Genomic DNA, 15,549 nt, shown 5'->3' with positions numbered 1-15,549 from the left:
AAATACTTTAATTATTATGAATTATAAATTCTAATTTTAAAAATTTGATTATTTTTCTTAAGAACACAACTCTTGTGCAATAAAAATAAAAAATAAAAAAAGTGTGTCAATGTGGTGTCAAATTTATCGTATTGTCAAAAATTGAGTGCGTTCTTAAACTTGTTACAGTGTAACAGCCACTGCTATCTGGCATTTTGATAGGCAATCGACTATCGAGTCTCGATTCTAGTCATAATCCAAAACTGTTTTAATTTTAGAACACATCCTATGTCAATTTTAATATCAATTATTCCCATCCCAAAACCATTTCAAAACACAATTTTTGCATTTTTATTTAAATTACTAATAACAATTCACAGTTTAAGTTATTAATACTACAAGAAGCTATATGTGAAAATTAAGTTCGTTACAAGCAATGGCTGGAACATACTACTTTGTTATTGTAGGGCATTCAGACAACCCAATTTTCGAAATGGATTTTATACCCGTCACCAAAGAAGTAAAGGTGGGATTTTAAGAAACTAATGTTATATTAGTCACTTAATCTATGTAAATATCACCTCTGATTACACACCTGACACCATCACCACTTAATCTATGTAAGACTCCTGCTTATTCATTTTGTCAGTGCTTAGAATTAATTGAGGTGGAATTTTTTATACCCTTTATAGAAAGAAGACAATCGTCACCTTAACCAATTTATTGCTCATGCTGCATTAGATTTAGTGGACGAGCACATGTGGAAAGTCACGAACATGTACCTCAAATCAGTGGATAAGTTTAATCAGTGGTTTGTCTCTGCCTTTGTTACTGCTAGTCAGGTATGTGTGATCCAAGAAGTTATTTAGATAGTTGTCTAGAAATATATATATTAAAAAGAGACCTAGAATCTAAATAAACTTTAAAAATACTTTATGCCTCTTCTTTTACCAGTGTAGGCATTATGAGAATACAGAATTCAATATTTTGTTACATAGATAATTATTTCTTACTTGTATTGTAAAACAAACAACACAATGCATACCACCTGCATAAAAAAAATTAATTAAGAAATAAATTAACTTTTTCAGATGAGATTTGTAATGGTCCATGATGCTCGCAACGAAGATGGCATCAAAAATTTCTTCACAGATGTTTATGAGACATACATAAAATTATTACTAAATCCATTCTATAAAGAAGACACTTTGATCACATTCCCAGCTTTTGATAAGAAAGTTCAGCTACTTGGAAAGAAGTATTTGACCTAAGTTTAAGAAATTTTATTGTTTGTTCTACTTATATTCGAGTCACCAAACTAAGGGGATGTAAAAGACCTGATGTTTCATCTCTTTCACTCACAAAAATATTGTATCTCAGCATTCCATCGATCACGGATTCTTGGAAATCTAAAGTTATGCTATTGTTATCGCAGTCCAATTCAACCGCTTGGGGCTTGAGAGGTTAAATGGAGTTGTATATTGTAGAAGATAGTATATCAAAATGTGTGAGTGCAATAAACAAGGAGTGGTGGGCTTGTGTCTAATGCTTTTGTTTGCTGACTCGCATATTGCAGTAGTGTTTTTGAGATTAAGTTGTATAATATTATAATGTATGTTGAAGTATATAAATTATTTTTATAGTTTTTGTTTTTCTTAATAAGAATACCGTTCCACAGTTGGGCCAGAACTTCATTAGACTCACCTAGCATTGGTGCATTCCTTGGAAGAATTTATTTTTTAGGTAAAAAAATCTTACTGGTTTATTAAATTTTTATTGTAACTATAAACGAAATACAGTAATACTTTTGTCTATCACATTTTGTGGGTTACTTCTAAACAAAACTAAGGACCTTTTCACGAAATTCATGCTGAACAATTTAATCACAGATTTTTGTGTCTTCATCCAAGAAAATGCCAATATAAAAAGTCCTATCATAAGTCAATTATTTACATTCTAATCTTTTGGTGGAAAATCACTAGATTTTCTTTACAGTTTCTTACAAAAATACAAACATAAATATTAAACATCTGGAATATCAATTTCAAAGTCTGGCACACTGTCGCAGGAGAAATCATCTGAAAATAAAAAAGGATTGACATTAAGAGAAAAAAAAATTGGATAAGGCTTCTTACAGACGAACAGCACTTGTGTGTGTGCTGTTCATGTAAGAAGCCTAACTGAACCAAGATTACTGTCCGTGAATATCTCTCCCTTGCTAATAAAACATTTATGCAGCTATAACTATGATTTAAGGCTGTTTAAATTTCCAATATGCCAAATAAAGACAAGAGGACCTTTTGGCAATGTGAATATTTTTATTTCTATGGAGGTAATTATCTTTTGTTTAACCTGTAAAGAAGTCATCCTCATAAGAGCAATCAAACTCCATATCAAAAGCCTTCCGAGTCGGAGGTGGAGTTGTGGGTGGTGGCTTTATTGGTGACAGTTTCGGCTCAAAAGTTGGCAGATAGTCCAGAGCATCTGTGTGGTAATTGTCTGTAAATAATAAATCACAAAATTGCAAAAATTATTAAGGGCCTGTTTCACCACTTCCTGATAAGGCTATCCACCAATTAACATGACAGATCAAGTATGGAGAATCTGTCAAAAAGTTGTGAATAGCCTAATAGTTATGTCCACACTTTCATCTTTAATTTTTCGTCATCAACTTTCATATTGGCGCATTCAATAAGTGAATGCGTCAAGGAACGCAACGCCAATATAGTCATTTTTGAGTTTTGGATACGGTCAGAGGGCATGTCTCACATTCGCTGTTGACTGTGCTATAATGCATGCCCTTGACGAACAGAAAAAGGCACAGTGTAGACAAAGCTATTAGGCACTTTATCAGAGTGGTGAAACAGGCCCTCAGTAAACAAACTTAATGAATTGACAACTATTATAGGGTACAAAGACAAGTAGGGTACAAAATTTGCTTTTTGGGATAGCCCAAAAAGCAAATTTTGGTGGTCACGTCCTTTAGCCATGAGGATACGACTAGAAAGGATAGGGTACAAAAGCTTAATATTAATGCCTGAACAAGGCTTAGGTTTCAGCCGCTACCTCCTGTATATAAATATACATAGCCAAATTCAGCTGGGAGATTTTCAAACTTTTGGCTAAGATCAAACATTTATGGCCACTTCTACATCTACTTCAGCAAAAATTTGACCTTTCAGAGACCACTTATGTTTTGTTATGCTACTTCATATACATACCATAGTTATATTTTGGTTTAGTAAACTTTAGCTCGTGCATTGATACACCGTCGTCGTCTCTGTCGTTGTAGATGAGTCCAACGTTGATGGCGCGCGGCGTGAACACTTGTCTAGGCGTATTATTCGTGTTCTGTAGAGCTTTACCAGTATTGGACAGAAACGACTTTTTTAATTCGCCAATCTTCTTGATCGGCTCGTTCGGTTTCACTGGACCGCTTGACACAGTTTTGCCGAGATTTTCTAAAGCAATAAATAAGTAAAGTTATAACAAAAGCAATTTACAATAAATTATACACTTTGTTAGTACATTCTTACCGTTACCAATGTTTGTCAGAGGTTGCCGTAAGATGCTCTTCGTAGTTTGTCTCGCGAAATGGTCACCAAATATATTGAAAAGAGGTTCAGCCATGGCTTTAATTCTTTTAAAATTAAAATACGATCAAAAATTAAAATAGACAAACGCTACAAAAGCTCGTTGCGCGTTTGAAATTGTTTTTTTTTTTTTAAATATCATAAAATTTAAAAACCACAACAATGAACAAATAAAGCAAAGAAGTTCAATCATACAGCCTACTTTGTTTCATTAAAAAAGTCAAATGTCAATGGCCAGTTGACGTTTTTGACAAATCATTATTCATTTGACATTTTTCAGTGTTTTGGCTTTTGCAATGTTTACAACTTGCATGTGGTTCCTTAAAAATAGCTGCTTTATTTAGTAAATTTAAGTTAAAAAATGTCGAATAACAATGAAAAACCTAGCGTGAATGGGACTACTGATCCTCTTCAAAGATTGGCATCTTTGAAAGCGCCAAGGGATTTATCACTCGGTGGTGCTAAACCAAATAAAAAAGTTTTTACCCCGAACCTTAACGTTACTAGGAATAAGAATAAAGGGTAAGTTATCATAATTTTATACCTACTGTGATTGTATAAGCCCCTAGTGGCTAACATATAAATAAAAATATTATAGCTTCTTGTTTTTTTTTTATTTAAGGCCCTCAACCTCTGGCTCAAGGGATCAGAAGAAAGATGACAAAAACAAAAGAAACAACAGGAATGATAAGAAAAACTTTAATAAAAATGGCCCAAATATAATCAAATCCAGTGGTGTATTTTCTGAAGGTAATTACTAATTATTAATTCAATAACATTTTTTTATAAAACTAGGGAATATATTAGAAAATGTACATTACAGATTCTCGGAAAGCTATTTTCGTCACCCGTCTAATGGCGGCTCTCGACATAGGCGAACGCGTTGGCCAACGCGTCTGCAGACGCGTTGGCCCAATGTGTAGAACGGGCGTTTGCGCGTTGGCCGTAGGTATTTAGACGTTGGCCAACGCGCGAACGCCCGTTCTACACATTGGGCCAACGCGTTCGCCTATGTCGAGAGCCGGCATAAGAGTTCCAAGTGTGTTGACCACAGACATAGACCAAGATAGATACCGCATGTCTCTCAATTTGTATGAAAACGAGCTTGCCACTTTTTTGTATCTACTGTGGTCTGTGAGGTACCGGTGACAAGAAAAGTGTCCATTATCTAGGCCAACGTTTCTATTTGAATTTCTACAGCTCAATACGGCACTTTTAGGCATTTAGGCACTATTAAAATTCCGATTGACGTCCGATTCCGATAGCAGACTAAAGAACAGACTTTTGAAAGACGAGCATTGCTCGTCGTTTGGGAGCACGATATGGCACGCAAAGTACATACACATGCAGTATCTATCATGATCTATGTCTGTGGTGTTGACTGTCTTTTGAGATGCAGGGTCTTTGAGAGTTTGCAGGTTGTTTAGTATTGTAATTAACGCTAGTTCTTGGTAGCAGTAAAAAGTAAAATATGTGGGTAATAATAAAGAAAAGCCCTGATCTCATCAAAGAGAATAGTCACAAAAATTACTATACAATTTTAATATATTCAAGTGAAAGTTGATAGAAATCATGTCTTTTTCCAGGACTTGGAAGTGTGGAGAGACGTTCCAGCAGGTTCTCATACGGCAGGGACTCGGAACCAGCTCCTGCACTACAGAAACCAACTATCAGAGTTAAGGATGTTGTAAAAGTAAGTGGTTTTTATATATTAAGCCCCTAGCTACAAATCCTTCTTGTCTGTCCAACAAAAAGTCACATGACAGGTAATTATTTTTAACAAAAAATTAAAACTGACTTCCAAGGTAAAAACAATAATAACATCCTTATAATATGAACTAAAAAGTATTAAATAATTTTTCCTATCTAGTGCCTTTTTCCGAATTCGGCTAAACCTCAACTATTTCTGTACTCAATCTTCATCATTTTGAAGTCGGTACCAGATAGCTGAATCTTTAGTTCTCTGACAGAATATTTGAAACTTTTGGAACTGGCTGGGGCCGGGAATGGGTTGACGTAGGTTCCTAAACCTTAGCCAAATTTTTCTAAGTATTTTCACCATACTAACAAGGGTCACATTTCGGCCTGTCATTCGACAGGGGTTGATTTTTGAGAAAAGTTTATCTGAGCTTTTTTGCTTCCCTTGGCGCCCCCTATCGATTGGTATAATAAAAAGGGGTGGTCATAGGGGGTAGTATTTTTGTCGTCAAAATTTTTCTAAGTATTTTCTCCGTACTAACGAGGGTCACATTTCAGCCTGTCTTTCGACAGGGGTTGATTTTTGAGAAAAGTTTATCTGAGCTTTTTTGCTCCCCTTGGCGCCCCCTATCGATTGGTATATTGGCGCCGCGAGCCTGGGGGCATGGTAATCCAGTGTGAGCGATTCTCGTGTGTCACCGACGCGAGCCGAGTAAGTTCGCGAACTTAAAACCCGCGTACTTTAAGTTCGTATGTCTATCAGGCACTTAAAAAGCAAATTATTAATGGTTTTAATTTTATTTGAGAATTTAATTTAATATATTTTATAATCCTAGATTGATAAGGAGCTAGAGGAGGAAAAAATAAAAGCAGCATTTGGTGAGACGGGGTCCGATGAAGAGGCGGAGGACTTCAAGCATGCGCTGGACGTGGAAGCACCGGTCAAACTGCCCATGGATGATGGTGGTGAGTTACCCTGGACAAACTTGCAACTTACTGTCTTAAGCTTTAACTCCCAAGCGGTCAAATTTCACCGCTAAAACTATAGATTTCCACGAATCCACTATCTTAGGACTATATCTTATCTTATATCTTTAAACGAGCAATTCTTGCATATATATATATGTTACGCTCAAAGACCGAAATCGCTCAATGAGCGAAAAAATGGCTCACAACGCGTTGTGGTCACAGTGAAACAGCCACGACGTGTTCTGGCAATCACAAAAAGACCATAACGTGAAATTCGTGTCGTGGCTGATATGCTATTCGTTTTTCTTCTTGATTCGTTCTTAATTGATTAATCGTCCATAGGTATGGAAAATTATATTTAAATTACCACGCGTCTTCGATCACTAATTAGTGATCGAAGCCACGCGTACTACAAAATATGTTTTCTTTTACTAAATCACTGCATAACGTGTTTTTATTATTATTTGAAAATATCAATATTGCCATAATATCCGTGCTAATATAATTACTGTCTGTCTGTCTGGCGCAACGTGTTATTGTTTGTTGTTGTTGTTTTTTTTTTTAAATATAAGGTAATCTGATCTTAATCTATACTAATATTATAAATGCGAAAGTATCTCTGTCTGTCTGTCTGTCTGTCTGTCTGTCTCGCTTTCACGCCAAAACTACTGAACCGATTGCAATGAAATTTTGTACACAGTTATTCTAGAGTCTGAGAAAAGACATAGGCTACATTTTGATGTGGGAAAATATCTTATTTCCATGAAAATATCGATGAAAATTAATTCGCATTGCGCGTGGCCAGCGCTCATCCCGGGGGTCCTGGGTTCGAGTCCCGCAGGCGGAACAAAAAGTTTTCAATGTTCCTGGGTCTTGGATGTGTATTAAAATAATATTTCAAAAATCTTAAATATATTTTATGTATAATATTATAAAAAATCCAGAAATATATCGATGCAATGAACATTTTAGTTCTAATACGATTCAACAGATGGCGTTTTATTTTTTACTTCATTGTAACATAGAACTAATCATACTTATTAGTTATTATGTTTTTGTTTATAGTTTTTAATACGTTAGAATATTATGTTTAATAATATTATCACTTGGTATAATAATAATCAATCTATTTTATCTTATAGACGAGTGTACCGTGTTGGCCTATATTCGATCCAGAAAATATATCAATGCAATCAACATTTTAATTTTAATATATGAAAACAGATGGCGTTTTATTTTTTACTTCATTTTTGTAACAGAACTAATCATACTTACTTTATTATATATTATTGTTTTTATTCATAACTAGCTGTTGCCCGAGACTTCGTCCACGTGGACTTTAGTTTATAGCGCGCGGTGTCAACAAAATTTGTGTCAAATTTAAAAACTTTTTAAAACCCTGGTAAGTGGTACCCCTCTTAGGGCCGTGCTACACCGGAATGGCAGCGCTGAAAGTGCTCGCCTCGCCGCTGCCATTCCGGTGTAGCGCGGCCCTTAATTAATCAAAATACCCAAAAACAGCTGTGCAGTGTGCACATAATCTATACTAATATTATAAATGCGAAAGTATCTCTGTCTGTCTGTCTGTCTGTCTGTCAGTCTCGCTTTCACGCCAAACGCCAAAACTACTGAACCGATTGTAATGAAATTTTGTACACAGATAGTCTAAAGCCTGAGAAAGGACATAGGCTACTTTTTAACTGGAAAAAGGGGTTGTAAGGGGGTGAAAATGCGTAAATTTGGTCAAATTAAGTTAGTTCCAAAAATGCAAAACAGATGGCGCCAAGACTCCCCTAGATCGCGCTATTGCTTGCTCATGCGTATTTCTATAAGAGGTGGTACCATGTTGAGTTAGATTTTTCGATTCTTTCGATTGTTATACACGTTACTAACTAATAACTCACCTACCAACTTAGATATCAAATTCAAAAACAACAGCGCCAAAACTACTGAACCCATTGTAATGAAATTTTGTACACAGATAGTCTAAAGCCTGAGAAAGGACATAGGCTACTTCTTACTGGAAAAAGGGGTTGTAAGGGGGTGTTTATGCGTAAATTTGTTCAAATTAAGTTAGTTCCAAAAACTGGAACAGATGGCGCCAAGAGTCGCCTAGATCGCGCTATCGCTTGCTCATATGTATTTCTATAAGAGGTGGTACCATCCTGAGTTAATATTTTGATTCTTTCGATTGTTATACACGTTACTAACTAATAACTCACCTACCAACTCAGATATCAAATTCAAAAACAACAGCGCCAAAACTACTGAACCCATTGTAATGAAATTTTGTACACAGATAGTCTAAAGCCTAAGAAAGGACATAGGCTACTTCTTACTGGAAAAAGGGGTTGTAAGGGGGTGTTTATGCGTAAATTTGTTCAAATTAAGTTAGTTCCAAAAACTGGAACAGATGGCGCCAAGGGTCGCCTAGATCGCGCTATCGCTTGCTCATATGTATTTCTATAAAAGGTGGTACCATATTGAGTTAATGTTTTGATTCTTTCGATTGTTATACATGTTATTAAATAACTCACTTACCAACATAGATATCATAAACAACTGTCTACCAATAATAAAATATACTAAATAGTTTATGGGTATTGGGCAAAGCTAAAGTTGTGTAATGCATTATGCAGCTAAGTTTGTAAGTTGTAACGCTAAATAAGCTTGGTATAAAAAAGTTTAATTTAAAAAAAATCATATTACGTGCACACTACACGGCTGTTTTGGGTATTTTGATTTAAGGGGTACCAGGGTTTCGAAAAAGCTTTTGACACCAATTTTATTAACACCGCGCGCTATAAACTGAAGTCCACGCGGACGAAGTCGCGGGCAACAGCTAGTAAATTATAAAAATTTAGCTTTATTTTTATTTATAATGAGCTTTTGCCCGCGGCTTCGCTCGCGTTAAGAAGTATTATTATATACAAACTTTCATCCCCTATTTAAACCCCTTGGGGTTGGAATTTATCAAAATCCTTTCTTAGCGGATGCCTACGCCATAACATTTACCTGCATGCCAAATTTCAGCCCGATCCGTCCAGTGGTTTGGGCTGTGCGTTGATAGATCACTATGTCAATCAGTCAGTCACCTTTGAGTTTTATATATATAGATATAATTTAAATATAATACTACTAGTTGATGCCCGCAACTACGTTGCGCCAGACATACAGTAATAATATTAGTACGTATAGTATGGAATTATGGATATTTTATAAATAATAATGATAAACACGTTATGCAGTGATTTAGTAAAAGAAAATTTATTTTGTACTACGCGTGGTATTTCAAATATAATCTTCCATACACACAAATCAAGAAAAACGAATAGCATAACGACACGAATTTCGCGTTATGGTCTTTTTGTGATTGCCAGAACGCATCGTGGCCGTTTTCATTAGAGCCACGACGCGAATTTCGTTTCAATGAGCGTAAAAATGGCGTAAAAATGGCTCACAACGCGTCAACGCGTTGTGAGCCATTTTTACGCTCATTGAGCGATTTCGGTCTTTTTAGAAAATGTCATTTAATTCGTGTTTTATCGAATACCGAGCAAAGCTCGGTCAAATAGCTAGTGTGATGCTTAAGGTAGTGATTGTCCAAACAAAACATTACTGTTTAGGACATTTCAATACTAAAAAAAGCCATCATAAGAATACAATGTGAACAAATTTTACAGTGCTATAGTCACATAACACCATGTATAGGATGAGCATGCAAATGTTTGTGGTAGGTAGTGCACTGTGCAACTATTATAATATAACAATGTGGTTTTTTGGTCAAAGCTTTAGTTGGACACTAAGTTTCAGCAATAAGTAATGTTTCTATTTAATGAATTTTAATTAACATAAATTCATGTGCCTTGCAAATTCTCAATTTGTATTGTAAACCTAGCATTCTGCTAAAATAGCATGTATGTGTGGTTTTTTTTATTCTCTTTTACCTACATACTCTTCTTTCTATCTCTCGACTTTAAACTTTAATCTCCCATATCTTAGTGATATTTCAACAGAAATCAGGGATTGATATATAAATAAATTATGTATCATCAATGCATTTTCCCTTCTGCAAAATCACCTTTGACCACATTTCTTATAGGCTGGGCTAGTAAACAGAAGGCGGCGAGGGCCAGACAAACAGTAGTTGTCAAGGAGGAGCCAACAGACGGAGCCAGTAAGGAAATGTATTACCCTGCATTGTCATAACGCGGGGCGGATTATTTCGTTTCAGCTACTGACGATGCTAAAGCAGCTTACTTAGCAGCCAGCTCGCCAAAACAGCGACATATTTTTGCTTTTGTGTACAGTAAAGCCATGTTAAGAACACACTGGCTGTTGAAGTCAATAACGAGTGTTATAGAAATGCTTAAATAAAATGTAGCCAAGAAATACTTATCCACGCTTATAAGAGAAAAAGTTTAGTAAGAAAATGAATCTTTAATAGTTAGTGTTTTGTTACTTTCATAAAATAACGTTTGTGAATATTATAACTTGGTTTTGCTGTACATTGGGATAAAAATTGATAATTGTATATTTAAGATCAGTTTAACATTACAGCTAAAGATTGGGGCGAATTTGCTTTTCATTCATTATACTTACAAATTATGTTGTTTAAACTTTTTTGTAACGTATTTAATTATTTTAGGCCCACTGTTAGATGTGAAGCCGCCAATAGATATGAAAGAAGTATTTGAGGACACAAATGTTGTGAATCTACTGAAGAGTGACCAACCGTCGTTGATATTGTTACAGGTAATGTTTTTTGTGCGTAAATACATATTTTCTTAGATGAATGATTGGTCTCGCGCTCGCGCTACGACTAGATACCGTCGGAGTACTTGAAAAATGCGGCAACAAATAATACGCCTCATCGGGCGTAACCGCGCCAGTCGCGCCGCAAGCTTCGGGTGAGGTAGATGTGTCGATAATTTTCGAAATTTTAAGTTACGTCCGTAGCAAAATGCCAATTTGCGTAGTGAGACTATGCAATAATAACACTACAAGAAACAAGAAAGGTACTGGCATCACATACCATCAGTAAATATTATATAAATCGTCATAAACACAGAAAAATAATATAAACCTGAAAATTCGGATCGGAGTACCGCTTGATGTTCAGTGTTGCCAATTACCATAAACTAAAAATTCCCAAATTTTTCTGAGATTGTGATTTTTATTTATTTATTTATTATATCTTATTTTATTATATATACATAGTGGATGAGTGGATGAGCGCATTAAAATCTCTAGCTAGGGTAGCTGGTTCGAATCCCGCCAACGGAACAAAAAGTTTTCAAAGTTCCTGGATCATGAATGTGTATTAATAAATATGAATTATGAGTATCATATTATAATAAAAATCTTAAATACAGTTTATATTTTATGTACACAATACAGTAACAAATGAGAAAACAAATTTAACATTTGCTTTTTTATGACTCATTCTTAACTTTCGTTAAACTTCCTACCATTGTTTTTGTATTATTTTCTCATCAATATTGTACCCATTATATTTCGTTGACCTAAACAACGTTGTTATTTTGTCGCATTCTTTTCGAATGGACTTTATTCCAATGGTAAAGTTTATCTGGTGATTGAAAAATCAGCACTTACTAATATACAATAATAATAAATTACAAGACCACAGCAACAAATTTTTCCCCATTGATTGGGCACCAGTCACGTATCTGACAACCCGATTATCTACGCACACAACAATATTTGTGCATTGTTTTACACACACTACAATATTGAGGTGCCGCATTCGTGAATCTATGTTTTCTATACAGCGCGGTATCTAGTCGAGCGCGCGCGCGAGACCAATTATTTATCTAAGCATATTTTGTTTTCTATACCAGCTGCTGTTCCTTAAGGAATGCGCAAGGTACCTGCGAAGCAACGCTCTTTCATTTTTTATTTTCTTATTCATTAACCTTTAGAACGTATAGAATGGATTAATGTTGGGTTGCCTTGTTAAAAGTAGCCGCAAGTACCTCTAATTGAGTAAAATGAAAGCCCGTAATACAAACGTGCGTGTATTCAATGGAAAATAAGGACTATGAAGGAATGACAGGACACTTCCTCAATGTCATTCCTTCTTAGTCCTTATTTTCCATTCCATTATTATACATTCCCTATAGATAGACTATTCTACGTTGGCGACAGATTTAATTAAAATCAAGCCTGGTAATTGTAGATCGCGATTAGTCTGTAACATATAGTCTGTCAAAAAAGTGAAGAAATTAAAAAGTGGCAATATCGTAGTGTCATCCCTTTCAAATCAATCTGAAAAAAGAGATGACACTACGATGTTTTTTTTTTTATGAGATAAGGGGGCAAACGAGCAAACGGGTCACCTGATGGAAAGCAACTTCCGTCGCCCATGGACACTCGCAGCATCAGAAGAACTGCAGGTGCGTTGCCGGCCTTTTAAGAGGGAATAGGGAAGGGTAGGGAAAAATTGGGCCTCCGGTAAACTCACTCACTCGGCGAAACAGAGCGCAAGCGCTGTTTCACGCCGATGTTAGCACTTTTTAATTTCTTCACCTTTTTTGACAGACTATACCTTATTGTTAGCTATTAGCCCGGGTGCGCACTAGCGGCCAGGCCGCAGTGGCCAGGTCGCGGCGGCCATCGAAAGTATGGTGTGGACGCTGGACCGCGTTGCGGCTAGGTGCGCGTCGTCTATGGCGGTTTCATACTTAAAGGTAGATATCTATCTCGATGGCCGCCGCGGTTTGGCAGCTGCGGCTTGGCCGCTAGTGCGCGCCCGGCCTTAAAGTACCTACGTTTTTGGTAGTTATTGTACTGTTACTACTACTACTACCACTACTATGGACCAGCCTCATATGGTCGGCTTATGTCAATTCAATGCTATCTCATGGCTGTGATCGGTCTGATGGGTTGGCCACCCTGTCTGATCACGAAGACGTGATCTTCAAGTTTTACACTGCCTATAATTATTATTATACTTGTATGTATGTTACAGCTGGCGGACAGTCTGCCGGGGCGCGGCGGGGCGGCAGATGAGCCCCGACGGAAGGACCAGCCAACCACGTCCACTGATACAGAGGAGAAGCCAGTGAGTATCACCAGGAAAATACACTTTTCAACTTTACATTTGCAGTTAAAATGCAAATTAGTTTTTTTAACCGACTTCAATAAAGGTACAATATCAAATTTTATATATCTAGCCTATAATTTATAGGCTACTTGACCTATATTCAATTTCATTGGACAAATGCATGTTTCTATTAGAACTTGGCCTAAGGCGCTCGTTATATTATGTAAGTTTATTGGCGAGGCCGCCAATTTTTGCTGATTTTGCAATTATTTTTTTTCCGCCCTTTGTATTTTAAAAATTATTGTGTTTATCTTATGCTCGAAAACTGATTCTAACGAAGGAAACAAAGTACTCAAGCATGCATTAGAATTATTTGAGTTCCAATAATAGCCTAAAAATATATTTACAATTAAACATAAAAAAAGGTAAGAAAATAGCTTAAAATATACAATCCGCCGTGGAAGAGGTGCACTTTAACTGTCGCTGTAGCAGTAAGTATGACGGATTTGAAGATAAATCGGATATGTTATGAACACTTACATAAATGGCTATTACCTCATCTAATTCTTATAGTATTTTTAGATAAGTTTCTTTATAAACTTTTTAAAATCAAATGAATCGTTAGAAACATCAATTCTACCCCACATTTTAAACGTCATCAATAATACCGATTTATTGTTATCATTATTGATTGGGTGTTAGGGAAGGTAAAATCGGGAGGTAGCAACGCTGAGTTGAGTTTTTACGTATTCTATGGAAAATCTCGTAATATCCGCCATTTCTCGACAGTTCACATTTGAACCTCAGTCGGGCTGTGTACACAGTTTTTTTGTGACACCAATGTAAGTAAGTATTACTGTTTCACATAAAACTATCAATGCATCATGTGAGTAGTCAAAAGGGCCATGAATGGGGCTATAATAAAAACCACATTGTGTATTATTTATAGAGATAAGTTTGATTTTCTCAACGCTATGATAGCGCAGAGGAATAAATTCGCTATCATTTTGGTGCTCCAACGTCATATTTTTCAACGCTATCGTAGCGTTGAAAAATATGACGTTGGAGCACGTTGGATGTGTATTAAATATGATACACATATTTAATACACATCCATGACCCAGGAACTTTGAAAACTTTTTGTTCCGTCGGCGGGATTCGAACCCGCGACCCCCGGCTTGAGCTACCAACAGCCCACCAACTGAGCCACAGAGGTCGATATTTAAGTATTTATTTATTTGTTTTTATTCGTATTTGTTTGTTGTGTTACCCAGGTGGACAACCGCTGTCGGCTGTCGGAGCTGGAGGAGGGTCGCATCGGCAGCCTGCGCGTGCACCGCTCCGGCCGCGTCACGCTCAAACTAGGCGACACGCTATTCGAGGTATTAAAAAAATAGTCTGTCATGAATGAGACAACGCTAGACATTTTCTAAACGATTAGTGGTGTATTAGATTCAAACAAATCACAAACATCAAATGTATAGGTCTACCAGAATCTGACGGCACTTTTAGACAACAGATTTTCAAAAAATATCCTTGATCATTGGATAAATTTTTATATTTGCATGCTTAACACACAGTATCAGCCGCTTTATGGAGAAAAAAAGGATCAATACTATTACAATTACCCCGGTATTGCTGGAGTCAATTATTTTTCTCACTTTTTGCCATCAGATTCTGGTAGACCTATAATACCTAAAAAGTAAAAAGTAAAAACCCATGAGAGTAAAAGAGAAAGATGTATGACACTTCTTCGCCTTTTTAAAGGTTGGCCCGGTCTCCAATATAAAAATGTGTATATTTGTGTGTGTTTTAAGTTCAGAACTCACAGCAATTATAGTAATTTTGAACTCCCGACTAGGACAACCTTAGTAACAAACGAAAATAAAAAACATATCTTCTTTCAATCTTATAAGATTTTTGCTTTGATTTTATCAGGTGTGTTCGGGAACGAAAGCATCTTTCTACCAGGAGGTCGTCTCCGTGGGTGTGGACGAGTCCTCGCGCTCCGCTAACCTCGTGTCCCTGGGTCCGCTGCAGCACAAACTCAATGTGACTCCGCACTGGGAGTCCATGTTTCAGGACATGGCGGTTTAGACCATAGACAAGGCGGATGGCGAAATCCTATTATTGTATTGTACAGTTTATGTAATAAAAACAAGTTTTGTTATTAAACCCTGGTTTTTAGTTTTTTTTTTCATTCATTAGTCAAAAATCAATAATATTTTAATGATTCATTTGACA

The 15,549-nt window shown here is 36.2% G+C and overlaps 3 protein-coding genes across 5 annotated transcripts; 2 read left to right on the top strand and 1 right to left on the bottom strand.

The window, feature by feature from the left end:
- Positions 1-291: 291 nt before the first annotated feature.
- On the top strand, positions 292-1,621 carry LOC121736053 (trafficking protein particle complex subunit 2). Its single transcript, XM_042127096.1, has 3 exons — positions 292-505; positions 672-821; positions 1,071-1,621. The coding sequence occupies exons 1-3, from the start codon at positions 416-418 to the stop codon at positions 1,248-1,250; spliced, it is 420 nt and encodes a 139-aa protein (XP_041983030.1). The 5' UTR covers positions 292-415; the 3' UTR covers positions 1,251-1,621.
- A 115-nt stretch (positions 1,622-1,736) lies between these two features.
- LOC121736052 lies at positions 1,737-3,686 on the bottom strand. Of its 2 annotated transcripts, none has more exons than XM_042127094.1 (4): positions 3,516-3,686; positions 3,201-3,440; positions 2,332-2,478; positions 1,737-2,057 (listed from the first exon to the last, which is right to left on the bottom strand). In XM_042127094.1, exons 1-4 carry the CDS (start codon positions 3,607-3,609, stop codon positions 2,002-2,004), a joined length of 537 nt encoding a protein of 178 aa, XP_041983028.1. In that variant the 5' UTR covers positions 3,610-3,686; the 3' UTR covers positions 1,737-2,001. The 2 variants fall into 2 exon arrangements, with proteins under 2 accessions (XP_041983028.1, XP_041983029.1); XM_042127095.1 differs by having other exon boundaries at positions 3,522-3,686.
- Positions 3,687-3,845: 159 nt separating this feature from the next.
- LOC121736071 (DNA-directed RNA polymerase III subunit RPC4) lies at positions 3,846-15,484 on the top strand. Of its 2 annotated transcripts, XM_042127122.1 has the most exons (9): positions 3,846-4,094; positions 4,195-4,322; positions 5,159-5,265; positions 6,107-6,236; positions 10,342-10,416; positions 10,888-10,994; positions 13,231-13,323; positions 14,580-14,687; positions 15,244-15,484. In XM_042127122.1, the coding sequence occupies exons 1-9, from the start codon at positions 3,934-3,936 to the stop codon at positions 15,400-15,402; spliced, it is 1,068 nt and encodes a 355-aa protein (XP_041983056.1). In that variant the 5' UTR covers positions 3,846-3,933; the 3' UTR covers positions 15,403-15,484. The 2 variants fall into 2 exon arrangements, with proteins under 2 accessions (XP_041983056.1, XP_041983057.1); XM_042127123.1 differs by lacking the exon at positions 10,342-10,416.
- Positions 15,485-15,549: the final 65 nt, after the last annotated feature.

This window comes from Aricia agestis, chromosome 18, assembly GCF_905147365.1.
Source record: "Aricia agestis chromosome 18, ilAriAges1.1, whole genome shotgun sequence".
Classification (NCBI taxonomy): Eukaryota; Metazoa; Arthropoda; class Insecta; order Lepidoptera; family Lycaenidae; genus Aricia; species Aricia agestis.
The sequence above is the reverse complement of the archived record's forward strand: the minus strand, read 5'-3'. Positions and strand labels throughout refer to the sequence as shown.